At 34.8% G+C, this 20,727-nt stretch overlaps 1 protein-coding gene across 1 annotated transcript in view; it reads left to right on the top strand.

The window, feature by feature from the left end:
- Positions 1-20,727, top strand: part of LOC150080654 (targeting protein for Xklp2-A-like) — a 231,563-nt gene that overhangs the window by 111,131 nt on the left and 99,705 nt on the right. Inside the window, exon 7 of the mRNA XM_090380773.1 lies at positions 11,459-11,624. Coding sequence (XP_090236899.1) covers positions 11,459-11,624 — 166 coding nt within the window. The remainder of the gene's footprint in view (positions 1-11,458; positions 11,625-20,727) is intronic.

Here is a 20,727-nt window from a genome sequence, read left to right as displayed (position 1 = left end):
GTCTACGAATAATTCTACTTCTTTGTCTGGTGAAGCTACTCAATAGGGAGCAACATTCCCAAATTTTTTTTTTTTTTTTTTTTTTTATATTTATTTTTATTTATTTTTTATTTATTTATTTTTTTTTTTTTTTTTCTTTTTATTAGTTTATTCATTTATTTTCTATTTATTTATTTATTCATTTACTTTTTATTTATTTGTTTATTATTTATTTTATTTTATTTTATTTATTTATTTTTTATTTTATTTTTTTTTTTTTAACACCACGGGAAATCCTTTTTTTTTTTTTTTTTTTTTTTTTCTCCTCTGGAGTGGGCCCCCAGAGGAATCTGACCCATCTTTTGCCAACATCAGGTGGGTCAGAGTCTCGAATTGAGACAGTGCGAGCTCCATTGAGACTGGCCCACCTTCCCGTGGTGTGGACGAGTACCCAGAATCATCTGTCCAGGTGACTGATGATTCTGGGTAGCCAAGCGGTCAGACACAACAACAGAACACACACATAATACACACAAACATACACTACTTATTTCTGGCCCTTCTACAGTGGTACTGTTCTTCACAGAGATACGAGGCGGAGATGAACTGACGTTCTAGGTGCCGCCCATTACAAAAACACATGTCCACATGTAATTCTTCCTCATTATTAGCAATCAAAACCTGGCTGTCTGCAAATCTTATTGTCTTTATCTTCTCCCTTCCTACTTTTACATCTCCTTTCTCTCTTCTTTGTACTCTATTTGCCACGTATAACCCTAAATGTTCATTTAATTCCATACTTTTTCTTATTTCTACAATAGTTTTGGAAATGTAGCGATCTTTGTAGTAAAATTTAGTACGTGGATCAAATACTTGACATCTTTTCTTTTTTGATTTAACATGACAAAAAAGAACTATAATTTCTGTATCAGTGACAGTTGTGATCTTTTCACATTACTAATTCAGCTGAGATGATCCTGGAGTCCTACTGCTGACTGCAATTGAAAACATGGTAGTCCAATTGCTGACAATCACATCCCAAATATTAAGATTTGAAATGCCACTTTTCAGATGCTTACGGACCCACAGCCGTAAACTTATTTATTGCATTAAATAAATTTAAACTGAGTGTGGCAAAAGCTTCTGCTACAAGTGCTATATAATACTTTTTTTTTTTTTTTTTTATGAAAACCCCAAACACGAAAGGTATCAAAACCTATAGTACTTAGTACCGTGCATGGGTTGAAGGAGAAGAATGGGGGGAGGGGGATGCCGGAAACCTTGCTCTAGAGACTAAACATGGGTTTCACCACTTCAAGCCTCCAATAAGCAAAGTAGTGGTATTTCACCGGTTGATGAAAGCCATTTCGTATATAGTATTGAGCAAACTGAGTTTGCCAATTAATGCACCTATCTTGCCATAAACTTACTTCATTTTATTTTCCTGCACCCTCTTGCATCTCATGTAGATGCTTCCTGTCACCGGGTTGTTAAGGTCTTCACATTGCCCACCTATGAGACCTAAACAGGATCGAAACTTGAGTCTGGGTAGTGGCAACACTTAAAATTGAACAGCAATATATTTTTTCCTTTTGACAGTGTGTTTTATTTAGAATAGTGAAATACCAAGGCAACTCATGGCAGAGTGCCTCCACAATGTGTGATAAGTGCACTAAGTAGCAAACTTGGTTTGCTGAATGCTACACATGAAATGCAGCTTTGCCCTCCAAGTGCAACAGTGAAATAAATTTAAATAATGCATTTGACTCTTAAAAAATTTAAGGATGTGTGTTATATTCCCGTACTGATAAAAAAATAATAATAATAATTTCATTATCACAGAGAGAAAAAAAAAATTAGTTTTGCAAGATGCAGTTTATAATATTAAGCCAAATGATACAAGGAAATGGACCTTTTCTGCACCAGCCACAAATAAATAAATAAAATAATAAAAAAAAAAAAAAAAAATTGAATATTCTTACTAATCTCATTTCCACAAGGTAACCATTCAATTCTGCTTTCAGTTTAGTCAGACTCACTACCTCTATTACTTTGGGAGACATCTTATTCTACTGTTCAAGAACCTACCACCCATAGGTGACTTCACAATATCAGTCTTCTGTTATTCCCTGAAGTTTTATATTTACTCCCTCCTGCACTCTGGTTCTTGTTTCACCTACAAGAGAGAACAGACCTTCCTCATTAATTTTATTCAAAGTATTTAGTGTTTTATATGCCTGGATCAGATCCCCCCCCCCACTTTAGATATCTAGTTATCAAACTTTGTAGTGCACAGCTTCAAAGCCATTCTTCATATGGACACTGATTTGCACTCATCACTTAATATGCTCTCTAGACCTGAATACAGTACTTCCAGCACAGTTGTATAGAGGGATAATGGCTTCCTTTTCCCCACTATCAAAATTTATAAAAATTATGGACAGGGTACCAGGTGCCTTCCTAACTGCCTGTTAACACTGCATGGAAAATTTCATGTCAGAGTGAATTGCATCACCTACTCTCCCTCAACTTATATGTGATTCAAGGATTTCTCTTTCCCATACACATAACCTTACATTTAGAAGCATTAAACTTCAGTTTCCATTTTTCAAACCATACATGCAACCACTCCAAGTCTTTTTCAGGTATCATGACCTGGCTCAATGGGCCATGATACTTAAACTACTTTCCCATTCTCTTTACTACATATTCTTTTATAATGCTCATAACTCTCACATTTGACCACATAGGTGTCTTTAAATACAACTGATTTTATGGTATTGTGGTCACCTCCTCTTTTGCCCACCCTGCTGTCAACTTTTGATGTCATTGGGATATAAGGATATTATATAAGGATTCCTTTATATTCTCTTGGACATGCTAAGATAAGTAGCAGTCATCTGGTTTACTTCAAAAACTTTTACCATATAGGGTATTTTCTGTATTCCAGCGTATAAGAGGTAGGCCAAATCACTCATAATGAGACAGTCGTAGTTACTAGCCCATTCAATCTGCCTAAAGAGAATTTTTGTCATTCCTCAGTCACTTAGCCTATAGCACACCTAAACTATTACTCCTCTTTACCACAAGTTATTTCACACCACATTGACTCAACATCCACATTATCTTGATCTGACTCAAGGAATATACACTTTTCACATTCAGCCAGTTTGATGAAAAGTCTCTCTTCATCTTGTATCTCTGAGTGGCACCATGTCACAGCAAGCCATACTATATTGGCATTAGTACTATTTCAATAAAAGCTCAAATTAATTTAATTTGTTTATAATACTCTTGGGCATTACTGTATAGAAAAATTAAATTTTGTACTTTATTGCTTTTCATAGCCCTGATACACAGATTGTTACTTATGTTTTTCCCACATGGTACGAGGGCAATGGTTCCCAAAATGGGAGATACAGTCTCTGGGGGCAGTGGGATTATCTAGGAGGTGCTAAGGGAGGGGTAGGGCAGCAGGAATGCACTGGAGGAGGTGAGCTTCTCCGGGTGCATTAACCCCTTATTTATAATTGACCTGCTGGTATTTGTTGGCCTGAGGCTAGAACATAGGATGAAACACTTTCCTTGCTTCATATTTAAAGTTTTATTGCTCTTATCTCTTTCAAAGCTATTTGGTTAATTTGTTTGTATTCATGATTTAGAGTTGTCACAACATAACCAATTATTGTTAATAGCTATTGATTTTCTTATAAATTAGTTAGCATACATGTGTGGTAGATGGTTTGTGCATTTTTGATAAGTGTACAAAACCAGCATAAAATATAAAAATATTTTATACTGATTTTAGTGTGGTCGTGCCACTTCTCTCCAAACAAAGACATTGACTCCAGATTACTAAACAGATGATGATTTAAAACTCCTGCTAATTGACTTTAAACAAGAATTGAGAAAGTGGTATCACTTCATCAAGCCAATCCATCACATTAAGAATTTATTGAACAGCAAAGTAGTTACCAAATGTGGTATCGAAAGCTCTTGCTAAACAGCTATCAGACTACGAAAATCTGCTATATCACTGGATCAAGTTCATCAATTTTGTGAAATTAATTACGTATAGTTCCCAACTTTGAGTTAATTCGTTGCTTGCGTGCACTCGTAAAGCGGGAATTTATTTCCCGTAGACATAATGTTAAAAATAGGGGTTACGTTTTCAACAATGATTGATTTATCCAAAGAAATGAAAACGTAGCCTGTGACATCAAGCAACTTATAATAATAAAGAAATTATTTATGACTTACAAATGTTAAAGAATGTTTATTCTTCATCATCGACTAAATGCACACTCGTTGATCACTCATTATTGGCTCGGCACTCGTTGGTTTGTTGCACAAGGAGTCGTCTTCTTCAGAAATGCTTCAAGAGGCATTTGTTTCCAAGATAATCTTCTATTTTCTTTATAAATTTTAATAGCATGCATAAGCATTTTTAATGGAACGCACAAATTGCAATTAACATTATTTGCACGGAGTAACAAGTTTAGGAGAGGATTCTGAAAAGTTTTGTTTTTTTTATAAGATTGAAGATTTCAGAAAAGGGGACACCATAATAACGTAAAAAACCACACAATTCCAGCTGTCAGTATTTTCGCATATGCAATAACATGGAGTTTACTACCTGTTTATAATTGCTTGCAGTGACAGAAAAGCCCAATAAACCGGAAAGTGCAAATTGTTTTTATTGTTTTATGGTCGCGACCTCCAGAAATGTGCTTTAGAAAAATATTACAAAGGCATTCAAAATTGGTTCTTATAACAGAACATATGATAACGATGAAAGTGCATTTTTATGATTTGAATTAGTAACTAATACAAAATTTACACTATAAAAATGACCTTTTAGAGAGTAATATAGTGAAAATTTTGAACTTCCGAGGTTCACGATACGATAGTGTCTCTAGAACGGATTAATATCATAAAGCAGGGTACACTGTATTGTATAGCTACACGCTTCGTTTGAAATGCAGTACAGCAATACCCTACATAGCACTGATAATTGGTACCGAAACTATTCCGTGTTATGTGAAACCATGCTGATTGAGATATAATTATAATGGGTTTCAATTGAATGCGTACCAAAGAAACAGTCTATAAACAAATTATAATAAATCTATAAACAATTTGTGCTTGATAGCCAATTAAAAGGATTTGAAATTAAAAAAAAATTGCAAAAAAATTTTTTATGAAAAGGTAACATCATGAGAGACGAGAAACAAGCTTATAAAAATGCAGTTGTTTATTTATGTATTTCAATAATGAAGTCTGGTAAAGTCATCTTTTCTTTTTCTTGGCATTCAAGTCTTTGTAGCATCGTATCCCATCTTGTAAAATTTTTCATATCTTGATGCTATGTTCAACATTTGGATTTCCATTCATAATCGCCTTGCAGGCCTTGTTACCCCCCCCCTCCCAAAAAAAAACTTTCTCCAATCTTCTGTTGAAAATACTTTTGGTGTCACTTTGGAATTGTTTTCCTCTTCTTCATGTGCAGTTTGCTCATCAATTTCAAGGAGAGTTGCACCATCTAAGTCACTTATATGTGAGTCAATGCAGTTCCGAATCCCAAGTCTTTTCTGATCTTCACAATGTCTTTGGCAGTTGTCTGAACTTGCAGTTCAAAACCAGTGAAATCATTTACCAAATGGGGTAAAACATGCTGCCAAAAGGATGCATGTTGTTGGCAGTGATTTCTAACCAAGATGCAGATATTTTCAATCGTATTTAAAGTGGTAAAAAATTTGAAATAAAAAGCTATCACGTCACGTCTTCTCATAAACAAGATGAAATTAAGAATACTGAACACTGTTGCACGTTGCAGCTGACTGCCTGAGGGGGAACTATTGTCACATGTGCATGTGAGACAATAGTTGGCACAGCAGCATATTGTACCGTACCCTTTTTTTTTATGAAAACCCCAAACACAAAAGGTATCAAAACCTATAGTACTTAGTACCGTGCATGGGTTGAAGGAGAAGTATGGGGGGAGGGAGAGGGGGATGCTGGAAACTTTGCTCTAGAGACTAAATATGGGTTTCACCACTTCAAGCCTCCAATAAGCAAAGTGGTGGTATTTCACCGGTTGATGAAAGTCATCTACCACCTACGACCTAAGGCTACGACAACGCAGCATACATATATATATATATAGGCATATTGAATGAGTTTTAATATGCACAGCAAATTTTCGACTTAAACTTAATTGAAAACCGTGTTATATTGAAAGCCGTGCTGTTTGAAGCAGTGCTAAGTGAGGTATTGCTATATTTATGAATGTTTAACATTCATTTTTTTGCAATTAATGTTCATATTTTCGATTTTGTTGATACTTTGGGGGGGGGGGGGAAACTCCAACCCGGAAACTCATAAAGTGGGAACTGCCTGTAAACTAAAAGGTTTTAATTCGATTTCAAATAAATGTGCAATTAATTAGCATTAACAGTGGCAAATGATGCAAGAAAGCAAGCTTATATAGCATCAGCAAAAAAAAAAAAAAACCTCCCATTTCACTTATTCATTCCTTCCAGTTTTCTTGTTCTTCATTGAATTTATTTAAACTATCAACTTCCACAACAGATGAAAATTTGTTCGAGAAGTCAAATGCCTGCTGGCTAAAGACAAATTTCCGCACGTCTATTCTGCAGCCGTCCTTCCTCAATTCGAATTTTTATGGGCACAAATTGTGTACCCATAAAAATTGAGCTTGCTCAATCCATTCAAAGCCTTCAACACCTTAATCAGATCACTTCAAAGGTCCCTAGGCTCCAGAAGCTACAGTTTGCAGAACTGAAGCCTTTCTTTTTCATTGTCCATTACCCTGAGTGTAATACCACACAGTTGGTACATTACTCTGGGATTACTGCTATGCATATGCAGTACTTTGCATTTATCAATGTTAAACTTCAGTTGCCATATCTTGGCCCATCTGCCTAACTTTTCTAGATTGTTGCAGTAGCATACTGTCATTAACCACCCTGCCAACCTCTGTATCATCTTCAAACTTAGACATTAAGCCTGATATACATTCATCAATGTCATTGATAAATATACAAAACAATGGTCCCAACACAACCCTGGGGGGGGACGCCACTAATAACATTAGTTCATGAAGAGCAGTGCCCATTGATAACCACTCTCTTTATGCTTCCATACTCATCCTTTATCCATGGAAGTAACTTGCACATTGCTCCAGTTTGTACAACAGTCTTTTATGTGAAACAGTACCAAAAGCCTTCCTGAATTCTAAGTATATGATGTCAAAATTATTGTTTGCGTCCAGTTCCTTGGTCACCACATCATAGTAACCTATCAGATTGGATAAACAAGACTGCCCCTTCAGAAATCCATGCTGTGATTGCATTATATTTGCATGCCTGTCCAAATGTTCCTGCATTACTTTTTTAACCAGTGATTCCATTATTTTTCCTGGAACATAAGTTAAGCTAACAGGTCTGTAATTGCTCATGTCGCTTTTTTAACATGCCTTTACAAATTGGTGATATATATGCACTTTTCCATAGAAACCTCCCTCAAATCTGAGGTTGCTCTCAAAATTATGGGTAAGGATTTGCTTACCTAATTTGATGCCTCCCTTAATATAAGTGGATAGATTGATCCCCCTAGATGCCTTTTTTTTTATGTCCATCCTTAACAATTTCTCTTCCACTTTCCTTTCAGCTATCACAAGGCCATTTAGCTCCTCATTAGACTTTGAGAAACTTTTACCATCTCCTCCCCTAAAGAATTCATGTGTGAATGTAGATGCAATATACCTATTCAAATTGTCTGCAACCTGAGCAGGGTCATTAGCAGTTAAACCCATAATTGTCAAGTGGCCCAATGCGATTCAACCCTTTCCTTCTACTGTTACTATAAGCATAGAATTCGTTGCTGTTTTTCTTTATATTCTTTGCCAGAGACTTCTCATAATCTGCCTTAGTTTGCCTAACCTCCTTTGTGACTTGATTACAGACTAATTTATAACTACCCTAGGCTTCTGTATTAACAGATAATTTATATTCATCCCATGCACTTTTCTTCTCTGTTGCATGTCTCAATAGTTCATCCGACATCCATTTAGGTCTAATCCTTGAACAGCATTTCTTTGTTGCTGTGAAAAGCATAGTACGTTCTATGATTACTTCCCTGAATGCTTCCCATTTAGAATTTACTGTTGGTAACATACCATCAGTTGGTCTCACTGCATAGAATTTAAAAACTGTCCAACACCACTGTCGTTTCCCTTGCAAAAGCCTTTACCCTTGAGAGTACTAATGTGGAATTTAAATTCCACATTAGTACGCTGTGATCACTGCCACCAAGTGGATCTTTTACATGCAGATTATTAATGCATGAAGAATCACTGCTTATAACCAGTTCAAAAGTATTGCTACCTCTTGTTGCCTCTCTTACATGTTGCTGTACAAAACATCATCCAATAAATTTAAACAAGTTTTGTTTAAATTTATTGGATGATGTCGTGTGAGTGACCAATCCTCAAATTCCTGTTAACATCTGGAAAGTTAAACCCCCATTATAAGACATTCCGATTTATTACTCCCCCATTTCTCTGTATAGCTGTTTTGTTTACTTATCACAGTCAGTAAGCCTATTAACACACTGCTATTCCCAATTTTGTTTTCCCAGTGTGTATATCACACCAAACTAATTCAACATTGCACTGGACATCCATGTTGATTGGATGCACTGCCTTAAGTTTAATATGCTTACTGTCCTTCCTGTATACACTGTACTCTGCATATTCAAATTCAGCATCACCTATGTCTGAGTGACACCATGTCTCCACTAACCATACAATATCTGCATTTAATTACTTGCTCAGTACTTCAAATTCAAAATTATTTGCAGTGCTCCTAGTATTAGTGTACATGCTCTTACTCTTAGTTACCTTTACACAGCCCATATATTAATTTGTTCCAATATGATGCACAGCAGGGCCTGAAATCCCGACACCTTACTTTCCAGGCTGCTGCATTTTCCAATAGAAGCAATGTAGGAATCACCTTCACCTCCACCTGCTGATCTAGTTAAACTATTATCTGTATAATCCCCCCAACCTGCAAGCTAGCAAATTTCAAACCCACCTATCAGTTGCCTCAATGGTATCAGAAAATATTTTTGCACCCTTTCTATTTGTGTATCCCATCCCTTTAAAAACACTCTCCCTTGTTAACAAGCACAGACCACACAGAGAAAAATTCTACTCCACGAGCCTTGCACATTCTCTCCAGGGTCGAATTGATTGAAAAGCTCTCAACTTGTACTACTCCCTCCTGTTGTGTCTGGGTAGAATTCCAGGTACTTTAAATTCAGTTCCTAACTCATGAATTCCCCCAAAATTTCCTGTACTTGTTAAGCAAATTCTCAGATCTCCTACCCTTAATATCATTAGTGCCAACATGCAACATCACCTTTTGTGCTCTTTAAAGATATCTGTTTTACAACATTTTACAACTTTTACAACTTTTGCTCCTGGCAGATATACCCTGTTCCTGTTCCACATCCTTCTTGCACAACAGTGCGTAGCACACGCTTCTTGATTAGACTGGGGTTTGAGCCCGTCACCACCAAATATGGAGGATGCGGAAAAGTCAGGGAATGACCACTGCATATTCCCGGAGCAATATGGCCTTAGTTGCTAATGCTCCTAAAAAACCAAATAACAACAACCTTCTTGCACAACATATTTCCTGTTTCCCTAACAATAGTGTCACTGACAATAACCACCTCCTGTGGGACCAGCTCATTCTGCCTTGGAGATTATCACTGTGTTGCCTGATGCTCAGGCGTGAGCTCTGGCATTGAGTTGGGGAGGTGAGAGTTTGATGGGCTCCATTTTAATTCCTTCAGGGGCATCTATCCTACTTGTCAAACTGTCAGAAATGCTCATCAGAATGCTGAGTTGACACCTAATTTCATCATGCTGCACTGAACACACACAAAGACATCTCCTTTGACATGTTCTGTTTCAGAAAGATTGGAAAATATCCACTACCAATTCCTTAAATGCTGATCTCCAGGTTTTCCTGGAGATCGGCATTCTCCACTGGGCAAAGATAATTTAGTTGATTTCTAGGCAAAATTATATATCTATTGGGAATTACACTGATTTCTAATTTCTCTTGGCACAAGCACAAATATTGCTTCCTCTGCATCTGAAAAATTGGGTTTTTCTCTTTCACTCTCAGAATTACTTTTCCTCCAAACAGCTGTTCCCTCTGTACAAATACCAAATCTGTGGTGCTCCCAAAATCTCTGAGGGTTCTAGATTCCATTCAAAAGAAGGCAATTAGGTTAATTAATGACATATCTCTAACAAGGTCTCTCCACTCTGTTTCATCGACATTCTGTTTCTGCTGCATGCCTTTTCAATAGATTTTTCCATGGGCTGTTCTGAATTTGCTTCTATAATTCCTGCTGTCTCTTCCAAATCATACTTCAACTAGCCAACATCCTGTCACTGTCCAACTTCAAACTCACAGAGCCAACATTTCTGTTTCCTCATTTATTCATTCAACTTCCAGTTTTTGGAATTATATCCTATTTCCTAAAAATCATACACATTTCTTAAAAATTAATCTACAGAAATTGAAGTCTAATGTCAACAGATATCTTCTTTCATCTTCAACTTTCAACCCATGCATGGTACTGAGCATGATAGGTTTTAATACGTCTCGTGCTTGAGGTTTTCATAAAAAGAAATAAATAAATAACAATCATAGCAGGATTCTTGTTGTTATTTGATATAATAAATGCAATTAAGGACTTTTGAAAAAGTTAGAGAGCTTGTCTGTTTAACATCAGTAATGTAGTTTTTGATATAACATTTCCTATACTGAGCACAAAGAGGATGTTCATTTCAAAAGTTTTAATTACAGCTGATTGCCTTAATTTAATTTACATCATCTACATGCATTATGCCCAATGGGTGTACGGGTCACTCTAGCAATAAAAAATCAATTCCTTCTTGACCTTCAGCTCACTGGTTTTTTTCCACACTGTTCTATTTCATATTAGATTTTTAGCCCTAGCCAGATTAAGTCCCCTTCTAATATTTAACATTGTCAACCACCTTTCACTTGATCTACCTCTAAGCCTATATCTGTTTAACTAAATAGATTGAAATTAGTATGTTAATTATTAAGCTGATTCACCAACTTTTTTTAATTATTATTATTAATGCTATATGCATGTTTCTTCTGATCCATTTGGGACTATTGCAGTGAATATTTAAGTCATATTGTAAGTAAAGGAGTATTCTAATATACAGCAGAAATCACTCTACATAGTCCTCCTCACTGTCTAAGTTTGCAGCACATATTCAGGACTTGCCCCCCCCCCCCTTCTCTCTCTCTTTCTCTCACACACATTTTAGCACACCTTAATCACTTAAAAATAAATTATGTTGGCTACCAGAAATCATTACATCCAGTTTTATTTATAGCTTCAACAGACACATGACAGAGTTACTGTGCCTATCCCTTTTAAACTTTCGGAAAACAAGAAGCAAGAAGTTCAGAGCCGTCAAGAATACTGTCCACTTTCAGAACAAGTTGCTGCTTTCCATAAGCAAACACCATTTCGTTTTCGTATAAGTTCAAACAGAAAAGGTAAGGGATGAATGTTGCCATTTTTTTATGAAAAGATCTTTAATCATTTAGTAAAAATATATTTTACTAAATGATTTTTTTCATTTAATTTTCTACTTTTCCGTTATAACTGAGCAAATATTTTGAGCCACAGCATAGTATGAAAATAGAACGTGACCAAAGATAGGTTTTACTTGATAGGTGAAGTGTTGCACATTGCTCCACCACTATGATTTTATATATGATGGTATTGTTCTTGATTCACTTCATCCTGTTGGTACAAAACTAACTCCTTGTTTGCTGTGAAATGTATTTAATTTTTATATACATTATTAATGGTAAAGGCAATGTTGAAAGCAGTATTTTGCAGCTGAACTGAACATATAAAAGAAATATATTTTAGTTATTAGTCAGGGCATTGACTAACAATTATGACTGCTCCATGCTCTGTATCAAGTAAAATTTTAAAGATAAAAAAAAAAAGTGTACAATTTTAAACAGAAACATTATTTATATTAATTGTCATTACAATTTATTCTGTAAAAATGAATTACTAAAAGCAAGTCATCCTTCACTGATTGTAGCATATCATTTAATATTAATTTCCAAGCCTAGAACAATCACTCAACACTAGGTGGGATTGTTGGCATTCTCGAAGAAACTCTACAGACATTCTGAATGCTTTGTTTAAATGTAAATGGCCTCAAATACAAACTTTATTTTAGGGCCTGCCCATAGCTTCCAATGCATCACAATCTGTAAAATACCTTTCAAAATACTGCTTCATTCAAATTGTCATACCTCATAAACTATTAGAGCAATTCAAGGGGGATTGAGGTACTATTACTTTAACTAGCCTTCTCTCCATTCTCCTTTGTTAGCTAATTTAGCTTACTATGTTTAGCAGATTATTTGGTTCTCAGTATTGCTTATTTACTATTTTGTTTCAGCTATCAGTCGAGCTAAATGTCATCCAGCCTGTAATCTGCAAAATTACTATTAATAAGCTACTTAATTTCATTATTATAATTTCTATTTTATTACATATTATTTTATTATAATTTTAATTTTATTATTATAATTATTATTATAATTTCTATCTTATTATATTATACCCATCTTGCGGGTACTTATGGACTTCTTTAGGTCCTAGTTATACAGGTAGATGACAACAGAAACTGATAGCTCTGCCAGCCATGGGTTTGGTATTTTGTAGGGGTTTAGCCCTCAACAAAGTCCCTTGCAAAGTATCTTTTCCCATGGACGGCTATTTATATATAATTTTTATTGAGTTTAATATTTATGTTTAACCATTGTTGTCTAGGGTCCGGTTAGTTCATGGATTGCTTCGGGTTTTAAAACGACAGAACGGCCTCTACATTTTAACATTATTTCATTACTGCATAACGACGGATGTAATGTTCTATCGCTGATGGCATTAATCCGATTGGTTAATATTATCATATAATATCCCTGCTTTAGTAATTATAGCATTAGTAAATATAACATCACAGTTCTACGCTTTAGTAATTTGATTCTATATATATATATATATATATATATTTTTTTTTTTTTTTTTTCTTCTTCTTCTTGCTCCCTGTTAAAATTCAGTGTGATTCTTATAGATTTGACGTTGCTGAATTCAAATATGGCAACCATATTACTGCAACACCCACCAATTTTAAGGGAGAAGGGATTAAAGTTAAATTAAGTATCTAGTAAAAAATATTTCATATATTTTAAGAAAATGTTACATACAGTACTAAATAGTGAACAATGGATCTATTAACAAAACAGTTATTTTGTCATTTTTTGCCTTTTGTAAATTGTCCATTGGTGTCTCCTGTATGAAATTCCAACAGTAGTCTGCCAACATTTGGACTCCATTTCCTTGGTATCTTTTTTCCATTTGGGAAATATCTTGGTGAAACCTTTCACCATATTCATTGGAGACTGCTCCCAATTTTTCAGGAAAAAAGTCAAAATATGAATGTAGGAAATGAAGTGTTAACAATATGTTGCACCCCAACTCACTCTGCGCTAAAATTAGATCATCCACAATTTCACTAATTTTGTGATTTCTCATTGCCTAAAAAGTTCAGGCAGACATTTTCGAATGCATTCCACCTCTTATTTCTGTAGAATTTAATTCTTTAGGGAATTCCTCCTCTTGGAATACCAGTTTGATTTGAGGACCCACAAAAATTCCCTCTTTTATTTTGGCCTTACTGATTCAAGGAAACTCTTGCCTCAAACAGGAAGATCTTTCTCCTTTTTTGTCCATCACTTTCATAAATATTTTTATCAAACCTAGCTTGATGTAGCTGGAAGATGTAAATAGATTTTTGACTTATCCACCAAAGGAAGATGTGCTACATTTTTTTTGGCCTGGTGTAGTTTCTGAACGATCTGGCCATTTATTTTACCCTGTAGTACAATTCTTTGCTCGGCTGTCCCACTCGCATAAAAAGCAGCAGTATTTAGTGTATCCACCTTGCAACTCAGTCAGCAAAGCCACCACATTTAGGTTGACACAGATATTCTATTTGTATTCTTGACAGCATTTTTTTTGCAAAAGAACCTGTAGGTTCTCGTACATTTCCTTCATGTGAACTGCATAGACCATTGATATAGATGGATACTTATTTCCAGTATGGAGCAAAACTGCTTTCAAACTGACCTTGGTTGAATTACTGAAAATCCTCCACTGGTAGGAGACATTGTTACAATAAACCAAATCACCATCCATGGAGTAATAGGTCATTGTTAGATTGCCTCTTCCTTTAAAAAGACACCTTGACACCCCTTTTCAAGAAGATTCTACTGCTGAAGCCATGATCCTAGTAATTCGAAGGTTTAGTGTCAAACAACATTAACTACAAAATTGCATTTTTTTAACGATAACTTTAGTTTTACTTTATATAAATAACAGTGCACATCATGTCATAGAACTGTATCTCTCTAGTGCTTTACAAGTTAGCTTGGGCTGTAAGTACATTTCCGGTTTAAAAAAAAAAAAAAATGTCAAATGACTTTTCCTTTGTTATTTACAAAAATATTAACTACAAAATCAATTTGTAGTTAATGTTATTTGACACTAAACCAATTGATTTGGACCTTTTCAAAACCAAGGCTCAAATTGAGCCTTGGTTTTGAAAAGGTCCAAATCTCTAACCAAATTGTTCCATTTTGCCTGAGTTGGTTAAATGCAGCTTTGCAGTATCAAGAGTTGAAAAGTCTGGATCTGTGTGCATTCTGAGTTCTGCATCTTCTGGAGACTCCTTTTCTGCTCCTAAATCAAAGTCAAGTCCATAAGTTTCTAGTGGCTTTCACACTGGCATTGTATCATCGTGTGTAACCAGTTAGAGAATACATGCCACAAACTGCACAATCAATGAACTTATGACTCGCACCAAAAATTCCTGCAGACATATCTGAGTCACGATGTCCTTGGACTTTGTACCATAAGTGGATCTGGTAACAACCATTATTTAGGTAATAATTTGAACTTAAGAAAGATTACAAAATTTTCAATATTACAGAACTTAAATTAACAAAGTATTGCAGAAATTAAAATGTATGCCAAAATGTTATCTACCAGTGAAGTTAAAATTAAGTTACCAAAGTTACCAGAAAGAATTTAAATTAACAAAACTACTTTAGAAAGTTAAGGCTTAAATTTGCAAAATATTATAGAGATTAATTCCACAAAATTACTAATATAAAATTAAAAAAAAAATGACACCTGATTGTTCCCCTTCAGTTAGCACACTGGAGCCACTACAAATGCATCTGCTCTCTTTGACTGTCTACAGTAGAGTAAAACTATTTGAGAAGCTCACTAAATTGTTTCTTTCTGCTTTCAAACTAAAAATCAAGGACATGGTCATATTGGGACTATATTTATTGTATCATTTTTATGGAACAGCATTGTCCAATTGCTCACCATGTGGTGAATCATCTAATGATGTGAAGATTTATTGTTTTTCTTGTACTTTTATTTTAGTTATGTATTATTATTTTATTTATTTTTTCTTTAATATGTTGTTTATTCTCCCTTATGACCACCTGGTCAGAAGAATTTACATTAAATTGTGAATACATTCATTTAATCATATTTAGTAGTCACGTGAGTGTGAACCACAGTCCACTTAAAGTGTGTGTGTGTGTGTGTGTGTGTGTGTGTGTGTGTGTGTGTGTGTGTGTGTGTGTGTGTGTGTGTGTGTGTACTTTGACAACTTTATATTCACTTCCTGTCTGAAACTTGTGCTTACCAACCACTGGGCATTATAATGATAAACTAGTCATGTATTCTGGAAGAGTAAATTTCAAGAAACACATACATATGTAATTGACTTAAGACAGGGTTGTCAGAGCTGAACAAAAAGACATTTAGATGAAATGCTCTCTTCTACATGTAAGGCTTCTTTTTACTGAAAGAGTATTGTTGCTCCTAACAAGTACAAGCCAGAAACTACCATAGATCTGACCTGCAGAGATTCTTGGCAATGCAGTGCAATAGTAATATCCAAAAAGTCAAGCAAATAAATTATGCTGGCCAACAAAATTAAAAAATTATACTTATGGAGAAAAATTTGCAGATTCTCAAGGGAATTGATCTACTAATTCCAAAAATACTAGAATTACATCTATCACATCTCCACTGAAAGATATACTACATTTAATAACAATGAAGGACTAATTTCAAATATTATACAAAAATATGTATGCTATCTTAAAAATAAGTCAATCATTTTAAAATACTTCTTTAGAAATGCTTGCCACCAAGAGGGTTTTTCTGATTTTTCATTTTGCATCCATGATGCAAAAGCAGTACCAAAGCCACTGTATCCCAGTGGCTTTGGTACTGCTTTTGCATCATGGATATGACCTGATGAAAGTGTTTTCTTTGCTCATCACTTACATCTGCCAAATTTTCTCTATCAAGATGAATTATCAAAGACATTCAGCAATCTGTATCTTTATAAAGTTGAAGTAACGTTGACAGCAGAGATTCTTATATAATTAACTTCTTTCCTTCTCCCAAGAAATCCATGCACAAGTGCTTTAAATGATCATCAAGCATAATTCATTGTCCTGTATCTTTGCTTCAAATACTTCATGTTTGGAAAGTTTCTTTGAGGATTGGTGAAAAATTCCCTTCAGTTTTCTATCTGTTAAATTGGGAAATGCTTCTCTTAGGTAGCAGAATCCAATTTTTTCTATATCCTGAACTTTTAACAAAATTTTTCATTAATCCAAGCTTTACATGCAGAGATGGAGAAACTTTTTTTTTTTTTTTTTTTATTGGGAGGGAAAATTTTCTCTCTCTCTTTTTTAATGTTCCTAACCAACAAATATTTTATATTTCTTCTCCCTGGTAAACATTCTTCTCTCTTTCTCACTGCTGCACAATATAATAATTTTTCTATTGCACAAATGTCCCACAAATGTAGAAAACAACTGTATTTTGTGAAATATCCCTATAGACCAGTGAGTAACCAGTTATCTTAAAATCACCACAGACATTCCAAGAATAGTCGTGGTATTTTGTTGCACTCCAGATCTCTGACAGTTTCTTATATTTATTCCAAGATAACACCGTGAAGTAGAAAAATTTATAGGAATGCATTTCCATTGCACAGAAAACTGCTTTTAAACTTATTGAGGTCCAGTTTGATTTCTTTACAGAAACATATACCATCTTCCATAACAAAATATTTTGAAAACACTTAGTGACATTTTTGACGTGCTGTAATTTTAGTTCCCACTTCAAGTAACTTCCAGTCTTGTAATAACCTAAAACCTAGGAGTTCTGCTTGCCCTTTAGATAAGTTTAAATCACAAACAAAGTCATTCAGCTCTTCTTGTTTAAGTACTATGCATTTTGATTTTTTTCGTTGGTAGTCCAGCAAAATCTGCAAAACAAGCATCCTCACCATATTCATCACTCTTTTCTTTATCCCAGGATTTTGGGAGACCTGTTACTGGCAGGTCTTCATTATTTGGAACAGACCTTATTGCAGATGATATGTTAGACTGTTTGATGCTGGTTTTGCTTTTTCTGGACATCTCTGATATTTTTGTCCTGTGGACATAGCTGTTGTCAATATGGTTGTGCAGTTCTTGCCACACCATAGGAGCTGCAAAAGGCATACATTTAATTTTCATAGTTTTACCCCTTCCTCAGATTTATGGTTCAGGCAATATAGCACATATGTAGAGCCCAGTTTTTGTCCTGATTGGCAATCTTGCAACCAAAATACAAAGAATGTGCACAATTAGTAATACTGTAGATTTTCTTCCTTGCAGTTTTTGTTGTAATAACCTGTCCACATAAATAGTAGAAATTGTTGGGGTGATTTAGACACTAACTTTGCTTGTGATTAAACATTATAATGCTAAAAAACAAACTCAAATTACAGTATACAGATAAACTGTACACGTACTCACACCACAACTCTCCTATTACTGGAAGAAACAGGTGGGATGAAGGCAGACAAGGTTGAATGTGTTATCCCTCCCTGACATTACTGCAATCTAGAATCACTTGCAAAGATTATTATTTGCAGGTAATATAACAGATCAGTGTCATATCTACTTCCCTAAAGTGTAGTTAGATATACATATAATGGGTAACTACAAAACCTGTGAGTGTAGAAACTATGACATATGAAATTTTATGAATTACTTTCAAAATCTACTCATAAAAAGTGACCTTCAAACAGCTGGTTTATTAGGGCAACTAAAAATCATGTTGGCAACTGTAATCAGAACAACTAAGATGAGTGATGTTGAGGCAACTGGTAATTAAGATTCAGTCAAATGTAAGTGGGGCTTTACAGATTATTGGCAGAAATGGCCATCATTGAGATTGAAACTGAGACTGCATATTTGTGAGATGAATTAGGAAATTTTTGAGGTTTAGATCTTTTCACATAAGTTTGTTCTAAACTAAAGAAATGAGTAAAACTGGATTTAATTCTACAAGTAATAACACTAGCAAATGCAAAAAAGACTTGATTGGGTACATTTAACATAATGTTAAATTGGAAGAAGAGGTAATAGATGTAATGATGGAGGAAGACTAGATTATTGTGATGAAGTGAAGTGAAATAGAGGAGAAAAGGGCAAAAAGGATCTGAGATGGGATTATAAGACTTTGTGGTTTGAAATGGAGTGGTTATAATAGTTAGTCCAGAATGGAGGGAGAGAGTTGCAGCGGTACACCAAATAAACAACACTTGGGATCAAGATGATGGTAGGATAGGAGGTGAACATTCTGCAAGTGTATGCACCACAAACAGGAGGTGAAAGTAATGATAAAGCTATGTTTGAGGAAAAGATGGAAGAGGAGTATTTGAAGGAAACTGATCAAATTGTTATAGAAGGGTTTTCAATGTGCGAGTTGGTGCAGCATAGAGGATATGAGAAAGTGTTGGGCAAGTTTGGAAAAGGAATGTTAGACCTGTGCACGCACAATGTACTAAGAATTGGGATTAAACATAGTTGAACATATTAACCTTCCCCAACATTACTCTAACTAAACATTTAAACCATTTAAATTATTAAAACCATAAAACATTATTTGCAGATTATACAGCAGATCCCTAAATTGTAGTAAGATATGTATTATGGATAAACACAAAAACTGAATGTGTAGCAACTGTGATGCGATGTAAAATTTCAAGAATTATTTTTGAAATCTATATATAAAAATTGACTGCAAATAGCTGATATGTTAGTGGAGGGGAATGTCATGTTGACTGGTGTTTTTAATTGAAACTAACTGAACAGACCTTTTGTAGAATAAAAAGAGGCTGCACTACTTCAGTTAGCAAAAGATAAAAGTTACATAAAATCAAAAACCTTTGCAACATTATTGTTAAATTAACCCATTTATGCCCAGAAATAATGAAGGTATTTGGAAACAACTGAAACTTTAATATATTATGAATTATAATGTAAATAAATCAAAATTGGCATTTAAAATTATTTTTAAGCCTATTTATAAAATTAAGCCCAAAATTTCTTGTTGCGCGAACACAACACTGGACATACAGCATTGAACTGCTGTTGCGTGAACACAACATTGAGCATACTCTGCCTACTCCAAAATTTTACATTGTGTTACTTATGATGGAAATAGAAAAGAAAAATTAAGATCCTAATAATCCTAATCTGATTTTTGTGGTATGCAACAGAACATTTCAAATGCAAAGGAACATTAAGGAACAATTTTGCCTTATTGTTGAAAGTGAACAAAAAAAAAAAAAAAAAAAGACTCATGACTCACTTTGTAGCGTGTCTCTGTATTCATGGTTAATTATACTCAGCAGACATTGCTTTCCTGGATTTTGATGTATTTCCATATCTCTTAAGCCAACATTGCACAATTGACCTAGTAAAGGCTAGCATATCTCCTCATATCCTCCTTCCCAAGCAAAAAGCCAGGCATTGTTAACACAGACATTTATCATATAACATACAGGAAAGTACCATTTCTTGACACAAATTGCAATTCGGTAGTGTGAAATGTTTTCATCCTGTCAACTCCACCCATATACCTGTTGTACATACTAATTAAATGTGGAACAGATGCCGTTATCTTGTTTTTTTCTGCTGCTGAGTAGCACTCGGCTTTTTTCACAGGGAGCAATCCGTGTTGAGCTGATGCAATATAGTCTACCATTATCATTCCATCTGACAACCAGAATATTGGAATCTCTATCCAGAAAGTGCTCTTCAGGACCTCATTGTAGCTTTCCAAATCACTTATTGTCATCCAGTTGACATCTCTCTCTCTCTCTCTCTCTCTCTCTCTCTCTCTCTCTCTCTCTCTCTCTCTCTCTCTCTCTCTCTCTCTCTCTTCATACAGTGCCAGTAGCACCATGACCTTTGTGGGTTTTTTTTAATCTTGTCCAGTAATGTGAGTGAAGTTAAAAAAAAAAAGTTCTCAGAGTATAGCGAAAATTTCCTTCCTGGAAATTTTCGCTATACTCTGACATTTCACCTGGGTACTGCATTTCAAGCAAATCTAAAATATCTAGGACTATTTTTTTCCACCCAGTCCATACTGATTCTTGTGGTCAACATGATTTTCTCTTTGATATTTTTTTGGTAT

The sequence above is a fragment of the Mastigoproctus giganteus genome, chromosome 9, assembly GCF_048544385.1.
Source record: "Mastigoproctus giganteus isolate SK-2022 chromosome 9, ASM4854438v1, whole genome shotgun sequence".
Taxonomy (NCBI): Eukaryota; Metazoa; Arthropoda; class Arachnida; order Uropygi; family Thelyphonidae; genus Mastigoproctus; species Mastigoproctus giganteus.
This window is presented reverse-complemented; position numbering and strand designations above follow the sequence as displayed.